At 38.0% G+C, this 25,990-nt stretch overlaps 1 protein-coding gene across 4 annotated transcripts in view; it reads left to right on the forward strand.

Annotated features, from left to right (window-relative positions):
• LOC127513567 (intelectin-like) overlaps positions 1-24,998 on the forward strand; it is a 41,260-nt gene extending 16,262 nt beyond the window's left edge. The window contains exons 1-8 of one of the 4 annotated variants that reach the window (XM_051895467.1): positions 14,853-15,075; positions 15,536-15,605; positions 15,708-15,839; positions 15,898-16,145; positions 20,964-21,122; positions 21,257-21,377; positions 21,546-21,649; positions 24,551-24,998. In XM_051895467.1, coding sequence (XP_051751427.1) covers positions 15,545-15,605; positions 15,708-15,839; positions 15,898-16,145; positions 20,964-21,122; positions 21,257-21,377; positions 21,546-21,649; positions 24,551-24,703 — 978 coding nt within the window. In that variant the 5' untranslated portion in view covers positions 14,853-15,075; positions 15,536-15,544 and the 3' untranslated portion in view covers positions 24,704-24,998. Of the gene's footprint in view, positions 1-14,852; positions 15,076-15,535; positions 15,606-15,707; positions 15,840-15,897; positions 16,146-20,963; positions 21,123-21,256; positions 21,378-21,545; positions 21,650-24,550 lie in introns of those variants that run through there. The other 3 variants (XM_051895466.1, XM_051895468.1, XM_051895469.1) reach the window with 3 other exon arrangements.
• Positions 24,999-25,990: the final 992 nt, after the last annotated feature.

Here is a 25,990-nt window from a genome sequence, read left to right on the forward strand (position 1 = left end):
CCAACCCAGGAAGAAGCTTGTTGTAGTCCCTACCAGCCATTTGTTGTAGTCCTTAAAAAGCGATTGCTGTAAAAGAAAATATCTCCCTTTGCGTTGAACTTTGAGTGTTGTAAGTTTGCAGATGTTGTTTATGTTCAAACAGCAACATTACACACTAACTAAAGTTAAAAAAAGTGGAGTCATAATCAAACATCCCTTTAAATAAACTTTTGCATTTGGATCCATCTCTCCCTTGTCTCTGAGTTCGCCGCGTTACAGTCATAATAACCTGTATGTATGAATTCCATAAAATTGATCATTTTTCTTACAGTATGTTTAGAGCTTGATGAATGCAGACAAAAAAAATGCTGTTCATTTTACGTTCATTAAAGGTTTATCAACAGTGTAGAATAATATTGGACATTAGATAAGCAGCAACACTTTACCACATTAGTTAACATGAACTAACCATGACCAATATGGTAACACTTTACTTAAAGCGTTTATGTGTAATGCATATTCATAATGTACGTTATAATGCATTACATCTTTTCATAAATAATTGTAAAAAAAAGTTAAAATGCATTCTAATATTTGCAGAATCTTGGTTACATCTGGTTGTTTGTCATGTGTTTTAATGCATTATACTTTCTAAAGGTGTAACAATGAGTAGATTAGTATTGTAATGCATTATAATTGTGCTAATTGTTAGTTAATGCATTAATGGAGGCTTAATGGGACCTTATTGTAAAGTGTTACCAGATCCGTTTGATGCCATTAATGCTTGTTCTCAGCCATGCCAAGCTCATGGGAATCAACACACTCACTGATTAAAAAAACACTGAGTGTCGCTTTGAAGAAAAGCTGCAGCTCAATGCATAAAATACAAATGAGAATGGGACGCAATTCACACCCTGTTTTTGTGCATTTATTTGCATGCATGTCTTTGGGTTCACGGCCAAGCTCTGTTGGGAGATTCTGCTGTTGTCAGATCAGTCGTAACCAAAGCTCTGAACCAATGGCTGGCGAGAGCTCTTGATGTAATGGGGGTAGGTCACCGCCTCGCACTCCTTAACCCCTGACCTCTGAGCTCATGGTATTTCTTTCATGAGGATATCGGAGATGTGTTTTGGACAGGTTAAAGGAAGAGTGGTAAGCAAGCTGGGATCCGTTTGTACCCGCTGTAACTTTAATGGGCTCTGATAAAGATGGATCCCATGCCTCCGTGATGGATCGAGTCACTGAGCACCAGCGTGGAAACTGATGCTTTTATCTTACTTTATTTAGGCCAAGCTGTGGTTCACCACACATTTAGGTTCTGGACATTAACATTAATGAATGACCAGAGCACTTTCTATGAGCGCACTGCTGTGCACATGATACTTCCACGATAGCTTTGTGTAGCACTAAATGCAATTATTATTCAATGTATTTTGCATAAAAAAAAAAAAAAATGTGTTGCTCTGAATGTATCTCGGCTGAAGTGCTGTGTGAATGATGACTGCAGCTTTCAGAAAGACGGTAAATAGGTGATGAATATATTCATTGTTCCGATAAAGGTATCGATATTCGCTATATCCGAATACTGTGAATTAATACCCACATAAATCTGCATGCATTTCGAATGTTTCCAGTGGCTCAATGTCTGTAAATCACCACAAGTGAAATGATTTTCTGGCAGTAACGCAGCCGTCCTGGCATGAACATAACTCAGCTGAAGGAGTCACGGGAGCAGCCGATAGGTTGGGTCAACCGATCGACACGCCACTTGACCCTTGTTGACCTCTGCGGCCAATAAGGCTAATGGTGGCGTAAGGCTAGAGCCGTAGCTGTGACACAGGGGTCTAACACAGCCGGACTTTAACGTGCTCCTCATTAGCTCTGACCTCTCAGAGAGAGAGAGAGAAGTCAAGCTGAACCATTACTGCAAAATACAGCAGCACAAGGGTAACTGGTGTATTAATCAGGACGTGTCTTAAAGTCACCATGAAATCAAAATGGGTATTTCTTATTTCCCCCCCAGCGACATCTCTTCTCTGATGACGAGGACGGGGCAGCCCGTCATTCACATGAGATCCACCAATTGCAAACCACAACCATCTAATCAATTCCCCATGGACAAAATCAAGCCCCGCCCTACATTTGTTCTTGTTCCTGAAGCCATTTCACTTGGATATATGGCACAATAGGGAAGAAAAGACTAGCACAGCTTCTGTTTCATGCCAGCTTTAATGAGTGGACAGAAGAATGTGCATATATTATATATACATATATGAAATATATTTTCACATAAAGGCCCTTTCACACTGAACGCGATGCGAAAAAGCAAGGCGAATCGCAGAAGAACGGACCTTTCACACCGAACGCGAAACGACTGATCTTCTGTTAATTCATGCCTGCATGCTAGGTGGCGCCGACCAACAATGCATTTGTCCTCATGTATGTATCTCGTATGGCTTTAACATCGTCTGCTGTATAATTTACAGCATTAAATTAAGATAAATAAAGTTTGGTACTACATTAGAAACACAAACTATCTAATGCTTACAAGAGTACATCTTAAAATATAATTAGAGGTACAATTAGCATTAAGCTACACTTCAAAATTTATATGATTATTAATGTCTTTGCTCAAAACACACTTTAAACCATCATCAAGTTATTGTAATAACCTCTGATTATGATCTAAAGTGGGTTTTGATTCGATAACGGGCAGATATGCATTCTTTGTATGTTTTATAATGGATTGAACGCTAAATCTGCTTATCATTTGTCATAAACATCCTTTATTGTTATAAAAATACCACGAGCTGCATAAAAAACGCACAGAAAACATATTGTCATAATCATATCTGCCTTATTTCATCTGTAGAAAATGTCAATTTTATAGCCTATACGGAAGAGCAGGAGATATTACATGATTGACAGATCCAAAACGCGCTCTCATAATCATAACACTCGCGGACATGGAAGAAAACGGACAGTGATCACATAATTCAGTGGAAAATGAATAGATAATAGATATAAAGAACGTGTGAGAATAAATCTGTTCTCAGATACCAATGATAATCTCCTGATACTCTTCTTCGATGTTTGTTTACGCAATTTTTCGAAACAGCGCCACCACTCTCGCCCTTCTGTGCAACAGCAGCTGCTCCGGGCACGTGATCTAAGGCGCAACTCTAATTGGACGGAGCCACGGAGGGAAAAAACGACACATAGGTCGAAAAAAAATCCTCGGTTTTTCGCGTTGCTAATGTTCGCGGCCAGTGTGAAAGGCTCCGGGATCTATTGTTTTGATTCAAGAGCGTCATCGCAGCTAAAATACTAGCCGAATTTCGCGTTCACTGTTTAGTAGCTAGAACAATGGGCAAGCGTAGGATTTGAGCGAGTTTGACAAGGGCCAAATTGTGATGGCTAGACGACTGGGTCAGAGCATCTCCAAAACTGCAGCTCTTGTGGGGTGTTCCCGGTCTGCAGTGGTCAGTATCTATCAAAAGTGCTCCAAGGAAGGAACAGTGGTGAACCGGCGACAGGGTCATGGGCGGCCAAGACTCATTGATGCTCGTGGGGAGTGAAGGCTGGAACGTGTGGTCCAATCCAACAGATGAGCTCAAGAAGTTAATGCTGGTTCTGATAGAAAGGTGTCAGAATACACAGTGCATCAGTTTGTTGCGTATGGAGCTGCATAGACACAGACCAGTCAGGGTGCCCATGCTGACCCCTGTCCACCGCCGAAAGAGCCAACAGTGAGCATCAGAACTGGACCATGGAGCAGTGGAAGAAGGTGGCCTGGTCTGCAATGCATGCGACGCAGAGAGCAGCGATTCCCAAATGTTTTTTGTCAGCCGAACACCTTTGACCTCAGAGAAGCAGCTGATGGTGAGGAGATTGTGGATGGATTAATACTTTAAGCTCTTCAGTTTCTCCAGATAGCAGCCGTTCACACTGGATTCTCAAGCTTGGCATTATGCAGAATTATACGTACGGTTCTCATGCTGTGATATTCTCCGTCTCATTTCCATGCAGCTCTAGACAAACTCTCGCACGCGTCGCCCGCAGTGTCACTGTGAATAAACTGCACATCTTTTCCAAACACTGGTTGCTGTGCCATCTGTTCACCGATGTAAATCACGCTGTGTTGATGTGAGCCTCTTCCGGACCGGAGCCAAATGCGTGTCCTCCACCTCTAAATCACACGAGGAAATTCATGGCTTTATGTATATTAATGCAGAAATATGCTCATATGCAGAATCCAGTGAACTTGTGACTCACAGAATGAGTTCATTCAAAGACTGAATAAAACACATTCACAGTCAATATTTACTGACGATGATGTTTGGAATTTATGATTCATGTGCAACACTCAGGCTTACACATAACTAACTCAATTAGTTATCATCACTTTAAGAACATCTCACCAGAAACAGGAGAATGTTGTCATTAACTCGTTCGTGTTTTTCTTCTATGGAATACAGAGAATCGTCATTCAACTCTTTTGAACAGCTCATGGTTCAAGTTCTCTGGTCTTTCAAAATGCTTCATTTTTTTGAAGGATCTAAAAACATTGTTCCATTTCATTTGATCATTCTTGAAACATTATGAAATTGTTATTTTTGAATGTTCTCTGGACGTTCTGAAACAAGAGGCAACATTTAAAAAAGGCTAAACATGTAACTTAACTTTTCAGATAAAAAACATTCCATGAAAGATGCATAAATAATGTTCTATTAATGTTACTGGAACAAAAAAAAAAGTTTGTTCATAACTTTGCGAGAATCTTAACCCAGTTAACTGGGATGATATTTTTTTTGCATTAAATTGATCAAAAGTGACAATTATAATGTTACAAAAGATTCTATTTCAAATAAATGCTGTTCTTTTGAACTTTCTATTCATCAAAGAATCATACAAATATGAATCAACACAAATATGAAGCAGCACAACTGTTTTCAACACTCAGTAAATCGTAAATGTTTCTTGAGCAGCAAATCATCATATTAGAATGATTTCTGAAGGATCATGTGACTGGAGTAATGATGCTGAAAATTCAGCTTTGATCACAGGAATAAATTACATTTTACTATATATTCACATAAAAAACAGCTGTTTTAAATTGTAAAAATATTTCACAATTTTAACTGTATTTTTGATCAAATGAATGCAGCCTTGGTGAGCAGAAGAGACTTCTTTTTGAAAAAAAAAAAGTGTGAGTGTGTGCATACATGTGTGTGTGTGTGTGTGCGTGTGTGTGTATGTGCGTGTGTGTGCACAGGTTTGTTTTGCTTAGTGACTACAAAAACTTCCATTGATTTTATATCAGATCAATTATATTTTCTATTACCTAACCCAACCCCTACTCCTAAACCTACCCATCACAGAAACATGTGCAAAACACTAGATTTAAATAAAAACTTATTTTGGTTGATTTATAAGCCTTTGAAACTAGTGAGGACCAGTCAAATGTCCTCACTAGTGGGTTGTGAAAGTATTTCACTTCACTATAAGTGAAGACATTTGGTCCTCACAAGTAGTCAAAACAAGTACGTACGTGTGTGTGTGTGTGTGTGTGTGTCCTCATGTCTTGTGATATGTGGGTGTGTGTGGCTCAGACACTGAACAGACTCAGAGAGTTTATCTGCTGATCCTCCTGCTGCAGATGTTTCATCTAATCCAAACCCTTCAGAGCCTCAGATTAACGCTCTTCAGTCTCACTGCACCATCAGCCTGACTTCCTGAACTGAAATATGAAAACAGTCATTCAGCTAAAATTAAATTGACATGGTGTATTGATATCAATGTTTCTGATACAGGTATTGAGATATATATATATGTTATTTGTACCATACCATCATATTTCTGTTGTGTCATACCATCATTATTTACATTTATATAGCTAATCTTAGGCAATACAATTCATAAAGACTCTGTTCATCATGTGTTTGTGATTCAGAATGTTCCTGTTTTTCATTTCCTGTGTTTGTGTGGATTTTCCTCCAGAATATATTAAGCGCTCCCTTCATATTACACCAGGAAGCGCTTTAATTAAACTTTTTTTAATTAAAGTCCCCTTTGTTCAGATTAGCCTCTGGTAATTGAATCAATTTGTCTCTCTTGCTGTATTGGGCCTCTACTTAGTTAATGAATTAATTGATCAACGTTCAGAGTATTTTGGGTCGGTAAGAGGATTTTGACATCTTACCGCTTTAATCTGCCGCGGGGTGGAAAGTGAAGGATTTTAGAGCCAGTGGATCTCTGCATGTGTCAATGGAAATATCATGGTGGAAATAAGATAAATTTACAACAAACTGCTAGGATTTTATTATTTTTGTTATAATGCTTGTTTTAAAAAGAAATGCTTTAAATGCCTGTTTTCTGGATTTAATCTTTCACAATTATGTAAGATTTCAGCAGGATTTTTTTCATGAAGTGTTTACACAAGATAAGAACGGTTGGAAACATTTCTTCCTCAGTATTTCTGTCTTGTTTTCCAGTACAAATATCTAAACATTCTTAAATCAAGATACATTTATTGGAGAAGCAAAATAAGTCTTGCTTTCTGAAAAAAATGCATCAAAATGAGATGAGTTTGTGCTTAAAAAATCTTCAGTGGGGTCAGAGAAATAAACTTAATTCAGAGGGGAAGTTTTTTTTTTTTTTTTTAGCACATTCATTTCATTAAATTTTTCAGAAAACAAGAAGTAATATGTAATTTTGTCTCTCAAGTAAATACTTGTACTGGAAAACAAGACAAAGATACTTCTTAAAGTGCAATAGTGTGAATCTGAGCCAGATGATCTGATCTTGAGATGTTTGATGGTCTGATCTTGAGTTTAATGGCAGGAATGGAGCGCCCTCTAGTGGACATCAGCTACATACTGCTGTTATAGTGTCTGATTTTAATGGTTTTACTGTGTTTTGTCGGAATTCCTCAAGCTAGAAATTTAAAACACATTTTTTAAAAACAAAAACCTCTATAGAGTGATGGTGTATTTCTGTAGGTTGTAGAATCACTCCGGTTCACACGACAAAAACCCAAATTTTCCATTGGCTTTTGAATTATTGCACAAAGTAAGCTCTGTGACCAACAACAGTTTATGATACTTACACATTTTGCTCATCACGATAATCTTCACAAATGAACACAACCTCTCAATCAGCAGAAGTAAAAAGCTAAATTTAGGCTATAAACAAAGTCTCTTTCAAGGAAAGTCTGTTCACTCGGCGGCCATATTCGCAACTCCTCCGGGCAGCTCTTTCGGGCATCCAAGACCAGTGCTGCGTTCCAATTCGCCTACTTCTACTACGCCCTAAAAGTATGTACTCTTTTTGTGAACAAAAAGTACATACTTTTAAGTGTGTAGCAAAAGAGTAGACAAGCTATGGAAAATACCATCAAGTCATACAATTTGCTCTCTTGTCGCATCCTGTCACCGCAAACTGGCCTGTCAATCATCTTACATCCACCACCACATTTTACTTAGTTAATTTCCTACCGTATCGGAGAGAAATGCAGTAGCACGTTGATCTGCAGTCTTTCATGTGGAGAACTCTCCTCATATCATATGCATAATGATGCATTTAAAAGTTAATGGCCAGTCGGATCTTTATAAAAGTCCACATTGGTTGCAGATTAAATATAACACGGATAACATTAAATAAATATTTTCTATCAGGTTAAACTGAGTATTAGTCACTCAAACCTCTCACCGTCAGTCACACATATCCGCCATGTTTTGTAGTTTTTTTTTAACACTTTTTACTCGTATTTGTAGTTTTACTGAACTGAATCCTCATCCAAAGCGCAATGGGTTGTGGGCAATATTAGCGTTTATAGTGTGCACGGATCCACACTTCAAAAATCTACCGGAAATAGTGGACCATCAGGGGACTTTTGGCATACTCTTTTCAACATACTATGCTTTGGGACACACTTATTTTAATCATACTATTTAGGATGGATAGTATGGACATTGGGACGCAGGGCAAGTCCTGTCTATTTGAATGGGGGAATCCTGAAATCTCAAAAACTGCTTGGCGAACTCACAATTAAATAACATATTTCAAATCAGCAACAAAATCTGACATGAACTGTCCCATAAATGTTGTTTCTTATGCTTAAATAGAGTCTTAAAAAAGCTTATATTTCAGGCTAGACGGTTCAGGCTAGATGGTTTTCACAACAAAACCCGGCCAATTACTCCTCAAAACTAGCCCAAAACTAGCCCTATCGCATTTCAGGGGGGTCCCACGGTAAAAATTCCGGGGGGTAAAATTCGCTTTTATGGCGGGGCTTCCCTGGTAAAATTCGCATTCCAGGGACTAAATATCACGTTATTTTGGGTCGATTCAACCCACGGACATGAAAAACAACCCGCAGCAACAGTGTAAAAGTAGCCCAATTCCGCGGGAAAACCGTGGACTTGGCAACACTGGGCCATAAGCACCAGTCTCAGGTTTCTATGGGAACCGGAGCTTCTAACGGCAGCAATGACTTTATCAATCAGCGATTGGCTCTTTTACTTAGAAGGCGGGACATATTCCGCCATGTTGCGCGGTGCAGTTTCTCCCATTCACAACTAACGAGTGAACCGTCCGTCTTTCTATATCTAAAGTCATCGCTACTATTAGAAACAACTGATTACTGCACGTGATATTTGGCTGACCAATTAGGGGAAATAAGGGGCATTTCATTTCCGCCCGTGTAAAAAAAAAAGGCACAGTTTTCCCAATTTTACCACTTTCAATATTGAATCAAAGAAAGAATGATCAGATGTTACACGGACCGTATTCGCTAGCCGTTAAGCGCATCATTTGTACACTCGTTATTGCGGTGCATTGTGGGATTGAATGAGTGGGTGCACGTGATAACATCCACTGAGGCAAAGAGTGTAGAATCAGAGATTGTATATTATAGGGAGATGAGAGGGTCTGTATCTCTTACCACTGGAGAAAGCGTAACGGCTAACTTAATCACGTGCAGCACCTCTCAGCCTATCATGTAATGGCAGTGACATTAGTCGCAACATTCCCTAGTCTGCCTTCTCTTAAAAAAATACACTAAGCTTAAATCTATATATAGTTCCCATCGAAAGTATTGTTTAGTGTAAAACATGCTGAAGATTAGCAAACAGGCTGTCGATTAATTAAATGATAAGCTATTTCCCTACAAAATCAGCGTAGTGAGGCGGATCGTTAGCATTAGCCGTTACGCTTTTTTGGCTAAAGGTTGCAGGCTTGCCTTCCAGTGGCTTTGATAGAACCCAAGAGGCGAAACTCTGATACTTTTTGGGTAACAGCCACGAGGTGGCGCTTCGGTAGCGCGGCCGCCATTTTAGGGAGAAAATGCCAACTGGACAATAGAATCCATCCCATCTTACGCACCCAAAATCGGCGAATCTCACAGCCAAATCAGAAGCGCAATAGAAAATTTCTCAAATTCAGTAAATTTGATGACACCTACAGTAAATGTTGTATTGTCTTAACCTATATATGTGATCAGTTGTGGAATCCAACCATTACACATCTGAGGTAATGTAGTTAGCCTACTTTATTGAGTATTTCCATTTTATGCAACTTTACATATTTGCTATTAATAGTAAATTAATAAATTAATAATTAATAAAGTTAAGATCATCATGTTTGTAGCGTGATCCAGGGGATTTAAACATAAATAGGCAGACCTAGTGAAGTAATATAGCAATAGTAAATCACTCCACTAGGTCTGAAATACGTGTTAATCCCCTGGATCAAGCTAAACATAATGATCTTATAGAACATGATGCATTGCTGTGTCTGTTATCCCATAATTGCCACTTTTGGACACAGTTGCTGTGTTTTTTGTTTACATAGTCTTGCTTTAACGGACATTAATATTAGACAACACTGCAAAAAGAGTTTACTGTCAAGCTTTTATATTCTGTTATATATTTATTGTCCAACATTCCCAATTTTTCTGATGCATGTCCTTAATTTAATTTCATATGTTGGTAATAATTCAGTGTTTATAATGCTAATACTTGAACTTCAAGGAATTTTAACCCAAACTGACTGGGTTTCTAGAGAGCAAAGGTTTTGTGAAAAAAGTGGAAGACTTAAACACAAAGTCTGTAAAATAAACTGTTAAAAAGATTTGATGATCACTAGCGATAGTATTGTATACTGTGTTGTCATCATTCAGGTTGGATTTTAGCTTTAATGTACGTTTTTTTTTGTTTGTTTGTTTGTTTTTAAATATTGCCATAGAAACTAGTGGACTGCCGAGTCGCTTTCACCCCAAAATGGCGGAAACGCAGGGCTGCTGCTGGGCGACGGTGTTTCAATGGAACGTTCTATTGAGTGTCGCTTCTTGTTAGTGTATATTCTTTGACAGGTTTCGGACACCACTACAAATGGCTGTTCCTTCAAATAGTGCCCTATTTAAGGGTATAGGGGCGATTTCAGACACAGGATCAGTCTTTATTTAAAAACATTTCCATGAAAGTTAGAATAGTTTGAGTTAGAATAGTTTGAAAGAGCTCGAATATAAACTGTGAAAGCGATTATAGTAAATAGATGAGTGTAATAAGTTTTAATGACATTTATAACCTCTGTAGTCCCATTTAGACACTTGTTAGCAAATGCCTTTTCAAGACGAGGAAAAGCTTTTGAAAATAACAATTGCTGATGTGTTTTATAAAGCTTGAAAATATCTTGAACTTGTGTTTAACACAGACCATATTTCGGTCATTTAACCAAAACAACAACAACAACAAACATCAACTTCAGGACAATCCCAGCTAACAAAAATATGATCTAAAAATGTTTTGTTAATAAGTTATTTCTGAATGTTCAAAATGTCCAGTTTTTCAAAAGGTTTTCTCTTGGTTGTCTGAACGTTAAGGAAACATTCCATTTTATCATTTTGCAAATATTATGCTAATAAATAAATGAATGTTTTCTGAACGTTCTGAAACTAGTAGAAACATTATAAAATGTTAGATGAACATCTACCTAAAATGTTTCAGGGAAAAAAACGTTCCATGAACACTGTATAAATAATGTTTTTGCGCTAACATTTTGAGAACGTTATTAAAGACGAGATAACTTTGAATGAATGCTCTATTAACGTTTGTTCATAACCTTGCCAGAACGTTCCCTGTTAGCTGGGATGGAAATGGAAGTGTAAAAATGCAACTTGTTTCCAGGTTTTGGCCTACAAATATAATTCCTCCTGCTGCACTCTATTAGTCAACACTTGGACATGAATCTGAAGATTTAAAACCAAAAGATGTTGAGTAAACTGTAGTGAGTTGTCTCTGAACGAATGAAAACTTCAACAGACTCATGGAAGAGTATGTTGTGAAAGTTACCGTCTCATCACAAATTCCCTCCGTATCCACAGAAAGCTCATCATCAACCCTGACTGAAATTATGCCACTGAAATTATGACACTGTTGATTAAATTAGTAAAAGCAATCACAATCTCTTAAAGCAAGTTAATTGGGAGAATTTATTTAGCCCTGCTGACGGCTTTATGCATGTTTGATTAAGTATTATAAGGTTTGTTTTTCAGATTTTGCATAATATGTCTTTAAATCTTGCACAAAGTGATCGGGCGCCCCATTAACGATCATAATAAACTCTTTTTAAAAGCGCCTCCCTTAATGATTTATCTTCTGTGAGATGTGCTGCTCCATCTGACACATAGGCAGGATGCAGTAGTACAGCCACGCCATAAATCTGCAGACGCTCAGAGCTGCTCAGCACTGGAAAACTTAGAGAGAGGTCAAAACAACTTTATGAGGGTGACACACACACACTCACACTCACACACACACTATACACTCACACACACACACTCTCACAGACACTCACTATACACACTCACACACTCGCACTCACTCACACACTCACATACACACACACTCACTCACACACACACACTCTCACAGACACTCACACACTCGCACTCACTCACACACACACACACACACACACACACACTCACACACACACACACACACACACACACTCACACACACACACACACGCTCACAAAATGAAATTCTGTCATTAATTACTCACCTTCATGTCTTTCCACACCCGTAAGACCTTCGTTCATCTTCTGAACACAAATGAAGATATTTTTGATGAAATCCGAGAGCTATCTGACTCGTCCATAGACAGCAATATACAGTGGGTACAGAAAGTATTTAGACCCCCTTAAATTTTTCACTCTTTGTTGTATTGCAGCCATTTGCTAAAATCATTTAAGTTCATTTTTTTTTCCTCATTAATGTACACACAGCACCCCATATTGACAGAAAAACACAGAATTGTTGACATTTTTGCAGATTTATTAAAAAAGAAAAACTGAAATATCACATGGTCCTAAGTATTCAGACCCTTTGCTCAGTATTTAGTAGAAGCACCCTTTTGATCTAATACAGCCATGAGTCTTTTTGGGAAAGATGCAACAAGTTTTTCACACCTGGATTTGGGGATCCTCTGCCATTCCTCCTTGCAGATCCTCTCCAGTTCTGTCAGGTTGGATGGTAAACGTTGGTGGACAGTCATTTTTAGGTCTCTCCAGAGATGCTCAATTGGGTTTAAGTCAGGGCTCTGGCTGGGCCATTCAAGAACAGTCAAGGAGTTGTTGTGAAGCCACTCCTTCGTTATTTTAGCTGTGTGCTTAGGGTCATTGTCTTGTTGGAAGGTAAACCCTTCGGCCCAGTCTGAGGTCCTGAGCACTCTGGAGAAGGTTTTTGTCCAGGATATCCCTGTACTTGGCCGCATTCATCTTTCCCTCGATTGCAACCAGTCGTCCTGTCCCTGCAGCTGAAAAACACCCCCACAGCATGATGCTGCCACCACCATGCTTCACTGTTGGGACTGTACTGGACAGATGATGAGCAGTGCCTGGTTTTCTCCACACATACCACTTAGAATTAAGGCCAAAAAGTTCTATCTTGGTCTCATCAGACCAGAGAATCTTATTTCTCACCATCTTGGAGTCCTTCAGGTGTTTTTTCATGTGTCTTGCACTGAGGAGAGGCTTCCGTCAGGCCACTCTGCCATAAAGCCCCGAATGGTGGAGGGCTGCAGTGATGGTTGACTTTCTACAACTTTCTCCCATCTCCCGACTGCATCTCTGGAGCTCAGCCACAGTGATCTTTGGGTTCTTCGTTACCTCTCTCACCAAGGCTCTTCTCCCCCGATAGCTCAGTTTGGCCGGGCGGCCAGCTCTAGGAAGGGTTCTGGTCGTCCCAAACGTCTTCCATTTAAGGATTATGGAGGCCACTGTGCTCTTAGGAACCTTAAGTGCAGCAGAAATGTTTTTGTAACCTTGGCCAGATCTGTGCCTTGCCACAATTCTGTCTCTGAGCTCTTCAGGCAGTTCCTTTGACCTCATGATTCTCATTTGCTCTGACATGCACTGTGAGCTGTAAGGTCTTATATAGACAGGTGTGAGGCTTTCCTAATCAAGTCCAATCAGTATAATCAAACACAGCTGGACTCAAATGAAGGTGTAGAACCATCTGAAGGATGATCAGAAGAAATGGACAGCACCTGAGTTAAATATATGAGTGTCACAGCAAAGGGTCTGAATACTCAGGACCATGTGATATTTCAGTTTTTCGTTTTTAATAAATCTGCAAAAATGTCAACAATTCTGTGTTTTTCTGTCAATATGGGGTGCTGTGTGTACATTAATGAGGAAAAAAAATGAACTTAAATGATTTTAGCAAATGGCTGCAATATAACAAAGAGTGAAAAATTTAAGGGGGTCTGAATACTTTCCGTACCCACTGTAATCAACACTTTCAAGGTCCAGAAAGGTACTAAAGACATCGTTAAAACAGTCATGTGACTGCAGTGGTTATGAATGTTATGAAGCGACGAGAATACTTCTTGTGCGCAAAAACAAAACAAAAATAACGACTTTATTCAACAATATCTTCTCTTCTGTGTCATTCTCAAACATTGTTTATGTCCAGCACTTCCAGGTTCTACGTCAGAACGCCGACTCATTATTGGCCGGCTCCTGCATCAGCATCACATGTATGTGTCGTGCTGATCATGTGATCAGCTTTAGCCAATACTTAGCCGGCATTTGGACGTAAACAACGAAAGCCTTCACTGTGCATACTGCAGCAATACATAAGGATAATGACAGTGAAGATTGTTGAATAAAGTTGTTATTTTTGTCTTGTTTTTCACGCACAAAAAGTATTCTCGTCTCTTCATAACATTAAGGTTGAACCACTGCAGTCACATGACTGTTTTAACGATGTCTTTAGTACCTTTCAGGACCTTGAAAGTGTTGATTATATTGCTGTCTATGGACGAGTCATAAACCTCTCGGATTTGATCAAAAATATTTTAATTTGTGTTCTGAAGATGAATGAAGCTCTTACGGGTGTGGAACGACATGAGGGTGAGTAATTGTCAGAAATTTTCATTTTTTGGGTGAACTAACTGTATAACATCTGATTGTTACATGCACAATTATGTATTTTATGTAAATGTGTTCAGATGTTTGTAATTGATGAAAAAATAATTTGTCATTTAATAAGTGATAGTTTTATAAATCCATATCTAGGACGGTTTACTGCAATTTTTACCCTTCTGTTACTGTCCAAAATAATAAAATAAACAATTAAAAATAAAGAATTTGGAAGAAGAATGAGTGTGACAAGGGTTGATGAATGTTTCAGTAGATCCTACAGTAATTGCTATGTATTTTGTGTATGATCAAATGTGAATGTTTTGTACATGTTAAGTTTATACATTATATGATTTGAACATTTATGGACTTCTTCCTGCTGGAGGTTTTTAGTTTTTTGCCTTTTTTTTTTTTTTTTTGACAAAAAAAAGAGGCGAAACAAAAACTCGACGGACAAACAACAAAAACTCAACTTACAAAACAAAATGCATATTAATATTACGTAGGCCTAAGTAATATCACAAAAATAATAATTTATTCAAACACATTACTAAACAACAACAACACACGAATAAGTTTAAACGGGCACGCGCATGCTCTGACTTGCCCAGATTCTTGAAGTCTCTCAGTGATCGCGAAATCAGAGAAGAAGAACTCGGACAACAAACGTAAGAATTCTTGATCCATACAAATTAAATGTAAAATGTAATAAATGAAGTGAACTAAGCAGATGATACTTTTAATCTATTTCTGGTCTCGAAATAAATTTAAAAGTGAAAGTAAACTTGTATGAATGTACCACAGGCAAATTTGTTCAAATGAACGAGAAATTGCTTTTATGATGTGCACAAGTGATGAACACTTCTTGAACAAGAAGTTTTGATTATTTTAGTTGTGATCAGAGAAACGTGTACGAAAAACTGTAAGCAGGGAAGAGAACAGCGATGAAGCAGGCCATTGATTTGCCACAAACTGCACTCTAAAAATAATTAAGTGGCTTAGTAAATATCACAGTAATAATTAACTTTATTAACTTTCACCAAAATTATTGAGTAAATCATAGTAAATTTTTTTAGAGTGTGATTAAAGAAAAATGTGCTTAATGTGTAATTGTGAATAACTTTGCAGAGTATAAAAATGTTTTCATGGATCCTTCTCAGCCTCTTGCTGAATTTATGGTTCTGTGAGGCTGGACTAAGTAAGTGTAATAATTATTTTGGATTGAAATGTATTATCTTCTTTATATTTTGAAACTCCCATTTTTTTCACAATATATTTCACTCTGTCTTTTACATTGTAGCAAATGAAGAAACACCATCTGTTAATATCGGTGATGCCAGTGCCAACCCTGAGATTGGAAAACTTCTGGGCAGAATTAAATATGTTGCTCGAAGTTGCAAAGAAATTCGTGACAAGTATCAGGTTCATAATGGTACGCTCTTTTTATGTTACAACTCCATTTAGCTGACTCAGTGCTTCTGTTCACTCAGATGGCCTGTACTATCTGATCTCTTCAAGCGGAGTCCTTTACCAGACGTTCTGTGATATGACCACTGCGGGTGGCGGCTGGACGCTCGTGGCCAGCGTTCATGAAAACAACATGTATGGAAAGTGTACTGTTGGTGATCGCTGGTCTAGTGAGCAGGGGAGCAACGAAAAACGTCCTAATGGTGAAGGGACATGGGAGAACAGAGTCACATTTGGAACTGTAGAGGCCGCTACAAGTGATGATTATAAGGTAATTTTTTAGGCAGAGGCTATTTACACTGTGTAAATAGCAATAAGATGCTATGTACACTGAAAATAGCATGTTTTCTTAGCGATAGATGCTATGTACACTAAGTGAAAATAACAATATATTCTATTTACACTAAGTGACAATAGCAGCATTTTCTTAGCGATATGCTATTTACACTAGATGAAAATAGCGATAGGTTCTATTTACACCATGTAAAAGTATCAGTTCTTTGCAATAACAGTAAATAGTAATTAAATGCTACTTTATATCGGCAGATACTGTTTGCACCTCTGTATTTTTGTACAAACCCGATTCCAAAAAAGTTGGGACACTGTACAAATTGTGAATAAAAAAAGGGATGCAATGATGTGGAAGTTTCAAATTTCAATATTTTATTCAGAATACAACATAGATGACATATCAAATGTTTAAACTGAGAAAATGTATCATTTTAAGGGAAAAATAAGTTGATTTTAAATTTCATGGCATCAACACATCTCAAAAAAGTTGGGACAAGGCCATGTTTACCACTGTGTGGCATCCCCTCTTCTTTTTATAACAGTCTGCAAACGTCTGGGGACTGAGGAGACAAGTTGCTCAAATTTAGGAATAGGAATGTTGTCCCATTCTTGTCTAATACAGGCTTCTAGTTGCTCAACTGTCTTAGGTCTTCTTTGTCACATCTTCCTCTTTATGATGTGCCAAATGTTTTCTATGGGTGAAAGATCTGGACTGCAGGCTGGCCATTTCAGTACCCGGATCCTTCTACGCAGCCATGATGTTGTAATTGATGCAGTATGTGGTCTGGCATTGTCATGTTGGAAAATGCAAGGTCTTCCCTGAAAGAGACGACGTCTGGATGGGAGCATATGTTGTTCTAGAACTTGGATATACCTTTCAGCATTGATGGTGCCTTTCCAGATGTGTAAGCTGCCCATGCCACACACACTCATGCAACCCCATACCATCAGAGATGCAGGCTTCTGAACTGAGCGCTGATAACAACTTGGGTTGTCCTTGTTCTCTTTAGTCCGGATGACATGGCGTCCCAGTTTTCCAAAAAGAACTTCAAATTTTGATTCGTCTGACCACAGAACAGTTTTCCACTTTGCCACAGTCCATTTTAAATGAGTCTTGGCCCAGAGAAAACGCCTGCGCTTCTGGATCATGTTTAGATATGGCTTCTTTTTTGACCTATAGAGTTTTAGCCGGTAACGGGGAATGGCACAGTGGATTGTGTTCACCGATAATGTTTTCTGGAAGTATTCCTGAGCCCATGTTGTGATTTCCATTACAGTGGCATTCCTGTATGTGATGCAGTGCCGTCTAAGGGCCCGAAGATCACGGCCATCCAGTATGGTTTTCCGGCCTTGACCCTTACGCACAGAGATTGTTCCAGATTCTCTGAATCTTTGGATGATATTATGCACTGTAGATGATGATAACTTCAAACTCTTTGCAATTTTTCTCTGAGAAACTCCTTTCTGATATTGCTCCACTATTTTTCGCCGCAGCATTGGGGGAATTGGTGATCCTCTGCCCATCTTGACTTCTGAGAGACACTGCCACTCTGAGAGGCTCTTTTTATACCCAATCATGTTGCCAATTGACCTAATAAATTGCAAATTGGTCCTCCAGCTGTTCCTTATATGTACATTTAACTCTTCCGGCCACTTATTGCTACCTGTCCCAACTTTGGAATGTGTAGCTCTCATGAAATCCAAAATGAGCCAATATTTGGCATGACATTTCAAAATGTCTCACTTTCAACATTTGATATGTTATCTATATTCTATTGTGAATAAAATATAAGTTTATGAGATTTGTAAATTATTGCATTCCTTTTTTATTCACAATTTGTACAGTGTCTCAACTTTTTTGGAATCGGGTGTGTACATTAACAGGATGCAATAATATCATAGAGTGTAAATGATTATATTTAATAAAACCCTCCCTACACCTTCCCCCAACCCTACCCAATGAACACATTTAATATTATTAAACACTCGTTCGTAGTTTTTTTCCACTTTTAGAACATTATTTTCATTTTTTATTGAAAATAAATGCAAGCTCGGCAAAAGGCGGATTTGAACCCGCGCCAATCGCATTAAAAGCCAGGTCTGCGAGCCTTACTCGCTACTGCTGCACCACTGAAGACACTGAATTCCAGTCTTTTTAAAAACTTGAGTGGCCCTACCAGACATTGGTGGACGAAGCTAGTGCAAATAGCGTTTGCCAACAAGGGACGCTATTTGCACTTATTGTAAATAGACAATCCAAATTTTTTTATTACATTAATGCTGGTTCAAGGGAAGCAGCATAAAGGACACAAAGACCCTGGACTGACAATCAAAAGATGTTCATCTATTGAGTGATATTATCAATTTGACTGCACTGATACTATCTTATGAAAACTAAACTTGAAATGATTATGAGCTGGATAATGATATTATTGTCTTCTGTAGAGTTGCTTCAAGGTCTGTTAACACCAAGAACGATAACTATAAAGATAACTATATTTGCATCCACAACAACGAATGATAACAGTCTGTTTATTCTAAGCTCACGCGCTGCGGTTTCAAAGTGTGTACAACATGTTTTTGTTCTTGTTGCATTTACACGTTTTAACCAGCAGATGTCCTCAGCATGCTATATAGCAGAATTAAAACAAAGTCACTGCAACTTCAAAGGAAGCTAGACAATGTTGTCGAAACTAGCGCTGGATACCTGAGGTAATTTTATGTTACACCGTTTCTAGCCTGGCATAATGATCTCACCGTTAATGCTTCTCACCATTTATTACAAAAGTATGTCAGATTGTTTTCCATATATCCATTTTCTTTAAAGTATCCTTGAAAAGGGGGTTTGTCTTTGGTTTGACTTGTCAAACAGTGGTGGATTTTTCTGGATCTCGGTGATTAAATTCTCCGCAATGTCGTCTGCCATTTTAAATGCGCGAGCCCTTAAATTAGAATGGATTCTGATTGGCTGTCAGTGTTTTATCGTTCAACAGCTGAAAAAAAACATTCTGAAAGTGATCTCATTGATATTGTATCACATTTAGAACGATTTTCAGAACTATATCTTTATCTTTATCTTTATAGATATTGTTCTTGGTGTGAACAGGCCTTTCTGAATCGAGTTGGTTTCACAACTGGCAAACTTTGCAAAAACAAAACTGTTACTGAACTGATTAAATCGACATTTGAACTAAATTGAGCTGGATAATGATACTATTGTCTTTCATAGAGCTGCTTGATAGCTGATTTAATTGATGAACATAGCAACATTATTGAACTGTATTGAATCAACATAAATTGAGCTGAAAAGTACAATATAGGTTGTTTGCAATCATGTGATTCTGGTGACGCGTGAAGTTCGGGTGGAGGGTAAGAAGTGAAAATTAGAAAGGGAGAGATGGGGGGAAAGTCCGTACTGTGCTGGTTTAGAAAGAAAATCACGACATATGTTGGACGTGATCCTTATGTTATGAAGAGGAGCGATTTTTCTACTGAATTAAAGACTTTCCTGCCATCGGAGGTAGATATAGAGAATGTGAAGATGCCGTCAAACCGTGTTCAGTTGTAGTCTGGTTTGTTTATATCGCGCCGTCTTTCTGCTAGTGACTTTAGGGCAGTGTTTTGATTTTCTGTCGTGATTATATGTCATTCATGCTGAATCGAGAATTGCAATAGGAATGCACATCATCGTTCAGGGAAAAAACTGGACGGTGTAATACAATTTTCGTCTTTTCTACATGTAAAAACACTAAAGGAAGCAGGTTGAGGAGGTGACGGGAAGACGCTGTATAGCAAATATAATGTCACTGATTAAACCCACTGCCTATCACTCAATAAAATAATCACATAACTGAGTGTTTTTGAAAGTTTTATATTTTGTTTTGGTTAATAATTAACATTATATTTGCGAGTATGACTCTCACTCAGCTTGTGAATGAGTATAACTTGCACACAGCCACTTCACACCTGTTCACGAGCTTCTATGGGTTTGATTTTGATTGTCATTTGCTGAAATAAATACAAAAACATACAGTGCGTTGGTGTCTGTCCGCTGAATGTCACCTGAATCTCCTCCGTGGTCATATGGGAAAGTGAATATTTACAAAGACAACATTAAAACTACAGTTACATTTACACCCTTCCAACAAAGAAATGGATCAACTTCTGTCAGCTTGTTGAACACATTTATTTATTTGGACATTTTCTACCATATGATGGCTGAAGCAGCAGCGCGTGACACTGTTTTCATGGTGAACAGATTAACATTGTGAACGTAATTCTACAAAACTTGAGTGAAAACACCAAATAATCAAGCAATGGGATAAAATAGCTTCTCTTCCCTGCAAACGACAGCATGAAGAATGAGAATATTTAACCAAGTCAAAAACAAAAAAGGTAAACAGGTATCCATATTCATTTCAGTATCAGCTGACGCAAAACGCTATTAAAGGCGACAACTTTTAAAGTTAAAAAACGATAGAAGTTACGTAAACGATAAAAGCTCCTTGTGGTTTCTCGGTTTGATCCATTTAAGCAACCATAAACGACGCAAAACATAGGAATTTTGAGTTTGTGATAGCGATTCCTATATAGAAAATTCACCCCCTGCCCTCCAGCCTCATTTCGCGCCACAGCAATGACGTCATGTGCAAACAACCTATTGTAGAGCTGTATTATTACTGAAACCTATAATTGCTGAAGGCATTTCACCATTTTCCTTTTTATTATTGTAAAGCTGCTTTGAAACAATCTGCATTTTATAAAGCACTATATAAATAAATATGACTTGATTTGACAGAATCCTGGATACTTTGACATTGCGGCACAGGATGTGTCTGTGTGGCATGTTCCTAATAATATGGAGTTGGAACACTGGACCGCTGCCTCCATCCTGAGATACCACACTGAAAATCACTTCTTAACTCTCCATGGAGGAAACCTTTTCAAATTATTTACGGTCAGATAAACTTTAATATTAGTTTTGAGTTTGAAACATTCACAGAAATATAGGTGAAATCAACAATTTTGTGAAATAAAAAATAATAATCATAGTATAAATAATAAATCAAATTTTTATCTTAATTTTCCCAGAAATTCCCTGTGAGGTTTGGAATCGGGACATGCCTCATTGATAATGGACCTGCTATTCCAATCGTGTATGATACTGGAAATGCGGATTCTACCAAAAAACTATATGGACTTAATTCAAGATGTACAGCAATACCTCTTGAGCCAATATTTTTCAAATATTTTTAAAGAAAGTAGATGGTGTATTATTTACAAAGCATCCAATCACTTTAATGAATGAAAGCCATGTCATGTGTGCATGAACCTTTCATGACAGATCATCATCACTTATATATTCTGTGCTTTTTTTCAGATATATTTGAGCCTGGATTCATCACATTCAGAGTCTTCAATACTGAAAAGGCAGCCATGGCTATTTGTTCGGGCGTTAAACCAACCGGTTGTCACACTGAACATGTGAGTTAAACAGATTTTATGGATTATTTACAACCATGCCACATTCAAAGTCACTTAAAGGTGCAATATGTAAAATTTTCAGTCCGCTAGAGGTCGCTAGATGCCTATTCAAAACAAAGGCGTAGCTTGATGACGCCAAGTTTGAGCCTGGAATCTTGGGACATGTGGTCTTCACCTCACAGCCAGTGGAAAATAATCGGGACAGGACTAGGGAAGAATTCATTTTCATGGATGCGATTATTAACGTTACTGTAGTATGAAGCAGAGCAGGACCGAGTGTTGTGGGAGCTGAACGAGGCCGCTGGAGCGATTGCACAACACACACGCAAACTTCTATTATGCCACAGTCGCCGGCGCCGCTTCCGCTTTTCCGGTCATGAGTATGAGGTAACACAGCTCTGTTTATTATATTAGATACATTTATAATGTTATAACGTTACTCTGAGTGTTCACTCAGCGGCTGCTGTGAGACACTGTTACAAACTGCAGTAATATAGATCGATTTTATAATATTATTTTAAATGCTGGATGGCTTGTGTTGATAAATGGCATGCAATTAATTTTAAAACGCATTGCATGATGGAGAAAATTCTGTATTACTGTTACTAAAAATAAAGCTGCATCTTGATTACGCTATGTTAGCTACTTCACAAAAGTGTTTTTCTCTGAGGCATGGTAAAGCACGGTACTCGCAAAAAAATCAAGAAAATTAGATTTAAGCTATAAGATTAAATGTGTTGAGCTATATAACAATAATTAGTTTTCTGTCTACAAACCCGATTCCAAAAAAGTTGGGACACTGTACAAATTGTGAATAAAAAAGGAATGCAATAATTTACAAATCTCATAAACTTATATTTTATTCACAATAGAATATAGATAACATATCAAATGTTGAAAGTGAGACATTTTGAAATGTCATTCCAAATATTGGCTCATTTTAGATTTCATGAGAGCTACACATTCCAAAAAAGTTGGGAGAGGTAGCAATAAGGTAGCAATAAGGCCAGAAAAGTTAAATGTACATATAAGGAACAGCTGGAGGACCAATTTGCAACTTATTAGGTCAATTGGCAACATGATTGGGTATAAAAAGAGCCTCTCAGAGTGGCAGTGTCTCTCAGAAGTCAAGATGGGCAGAGGATCACCAATTCCCCCAATGCTGTGGCGAAAAATAGTGGAGCAATATCAGAAAGGAGTTTCTCAGAGAAAAATTGCAAAGAGTTTGAAGTTATCATCATCTACAGTGCATAATATCATCCAAAGATTCAGAGAATCTGGAACAATCTCTGTGCGTAAGGGTCAAGGCCGGAAAACCATACTGGATGCCCGTGATCTTCGGGCCCTTAGACGGCACTGCATCACATACAGGAATGCCACTGTAATGGAAATCACAACATGGGCTCAGGAATACTTCCAGAAAACATTATCGGTGAACACAATCCACCGTGCCATTCGCCGTTGCCGGCTAAAACTCTATAGGTCAAAAAAGAAGCCATATCTAAACATGATCCAGAAGTGCAGGCGTTTTCTCTGGGCCAAGGCTCATTTATAATGGACTGTGGCAAAGTGGAAAATTGTTCTGTGGTCAGACGAATCAAAATTTGATGTTCTTTTTGGAAAACTGGGACGCCATGTCATCCGGACTAAAGAGGACAAGGACAACCCAAGTTTTTATCAGCGCCCAGTTCAGAAGCCTGCATCTCTGATGGTATGGGGTTGCATGAGTGCGTGTGGCATGGGCAGCTTACACATCTGGAAAGGCACCATCAATGCTGAAAGGTATATCCAAGTTCTAGAACAACATATGCTCCCATCCAGATGTCGTCTCTTTCAGGGAAGACCTTGCATTTTCTAACATGACAATGCCAGACCACATACTGCATCAATTACACCATCATGGCTGCATAGAAGAAGGATCCGGGTACTGAAATGGCCAGCCTGCAGTCCAGATCTTTCACCCATAGAAAACATTTGGCGCATCATAAAGAGGAAGATGCGACAAAGAAGACCTAAGACAGTTGAGCAACTAGAAGCCTGTATTAGACAAGAATGGGACAACATTCCTATTCCTAAACTTGAGCAACTTGTCTCCTCAGTCCCCAGACGTTTGCAGACTGTTATAAAAAGAAGAGGGGATGCCACACGGTGGTAAACATGGCCTTGTCCCAACTTTTTTTGAGATGTGTTGATGCCATGAAATTTAAAATCAACTTATTTTTCCCTTAAAATGATACATTTTCTCAGTTTAAACATTTGATATGTCATCTATGTTGTATTCTGAATAAAATATTGAAATTTGAAACTTCTACATCATTGCATCCCTTTTTTATTCACAATTTGTACAGTGTCCCAACTTTTTTGGAATCGGGTTTGTATAAATATATCAAAACAGTTGTTTCCTTGTCTATTAAAACATGTAATATATTAAAGCGTCTTTGGTGTTTCCATGGTGTCTACAAAATAAAACCGGAAACCGAGGATAACACAGGTATGACGCAATTGACAGGCGACTCCTCACACGTCCCGGAGCCTTGGTTAAAATTGCAATTTTCTCAAGATTTACAAATAGTTGGAAACATTTGAGATATTGTAAGCACTCAAGTGAACAAAATATATAACACTGGCCTAGTGGTTTTTGAATATTTTACTGCAAAATTCTTACATATTGCACCTTTAAATCACATTTCTTTCCCATTCTGATGCTCAGTTTGAACAACAGGGTTTATGAACAGCATTTGTGATGTGCTGTTGATCACCACCGGCAGTTATTCATGCTTCATTGTGTAAATGAAGAGGAAATTCGTTTACAGCAGTACACTTACAACAGAAATAAATCGACTGCACCAATGTTATATGAAGAAATGCATAGGTGTTATTAATGTACTCATGTTTTTGCAGTTCTGTATTGGTGGAGGTGGACACTTTCCTGAGGGGTTCCCTGTACAGTGTGGGGACTTTACGAGTTTGGACTGGAGTGGCTATGGTACTAATAGAGAATGGAGTGCTTCCAAAGAGTTAACTGAAGCAGCTGTGCTTCTTTTTTATCGCTGACACTCTGATGAATCTAAAATGACCAGCTTCCTTTCCTTCTGTCAGAGATATAGACAATTATTTGCTTAAATGTATCTTTACAATATATATCTTTTATATTGGGCTATAATCTAAGAATGTGTATGGTGTTTGTAACTGGTGAAAAAAAAAAAAAAACTGTCATATTAGCCATTTATTATTGTCTTCTTTTGGTGCATATCTAATCTACTTTTAACATCTAAATGGACTTTTTTTTCCAACTGTTCACAAATGGAAACAAATGTGTAAAGTTCAAATAAAACCAATATGTTGCAAACGCTGTCCAGACAATGGATTCAAAACCTACTCCAGTTTCATAGTTTACAAGTTACACTGAAAATATTCCATGAACAAATTTGTGAAGATTTGATCATACACAAAACAGGTAAGATCCATTGAAATGTTCATCATCATGTCATTTGTAACCACTTTTCCCAAATTCTTTATTTTAATATTTATTTTATCATCTTGGACATATATATTAATATCCATATACAGGTGCTGGTCATATAATTAGAATATCGTGAAAAAGTTCATTTTTTTATTGTAAATTATTTTAAAAAATGAAACTTTCATATATTCTAGATTCCCTACATGTAAAGTAAAACATTTCAAAAGTTTTTTTTTTGTAAATTTGTTGATTAGAGCGTACAGCTAATGAAAGTCCAAAATCCAGTATCTCAAAATATTAGAATATTTACATTTGAGTTTCATTAAATGACTAACCCTACTGTATAAAATCCGGGTATCTTTTGTTTTTTGAAACCACACTAATGGGGAAGACTGCTGACTTGGCAATGGTCCAGGAGACAATCATTGACACCCTCCACAAAGAGAGTAAGTCACAGAAGGTCATTACTGAATGGGGTGGCTGTTTACAGAGTGATGTATCAAAGCATATTAAATGCAAAGTTGACTGGAAGGAAGAAATTGGGTAGGCAAAGGTGCACAAGCAACAGGGATGACCGCAAGCTTGAGAATACTGTCAAGTAAAGCCGATTCAAACACTTGGGAGAGCTTCACAATGAGTAGAATGAAGCCGGAGTCAGCACATCAAGAGTCACCACACTCAGACATCTTCAGGAAAAGGACTACCAAGCCACTTCTGAACCAGAGACAACGTCAGAAGCATCTTACCTGGGCTAAGGAGAAAAAGAACTGGACAGTGAACAGTGGTCGAAAGTCCTCTTTTCAGATAAAAGTAAATTTTGCATTTCATGTTGAAATCATGGTCCCAGAGTCTGAAGGAAGACTGGAGAGGCACAGAAT

The sequence above is a fragment of the Ctenopharyngodon idella genome, chromosome 5, assembly GCF_019924925.1.
Source record: "Ctenopharyngodon idella isolate HZGC_01 chromosome 5, HZGC01, whole genome shotgun sequence".
NCBI classification, from domain to species: domain Eukaryota; kingdom Metazoa; phylum Chordata; class Actinopteri; order Cypriniformes; family Xenocyprididae; genus Ctenopharyngodon; species Ctenopharyngodon idella.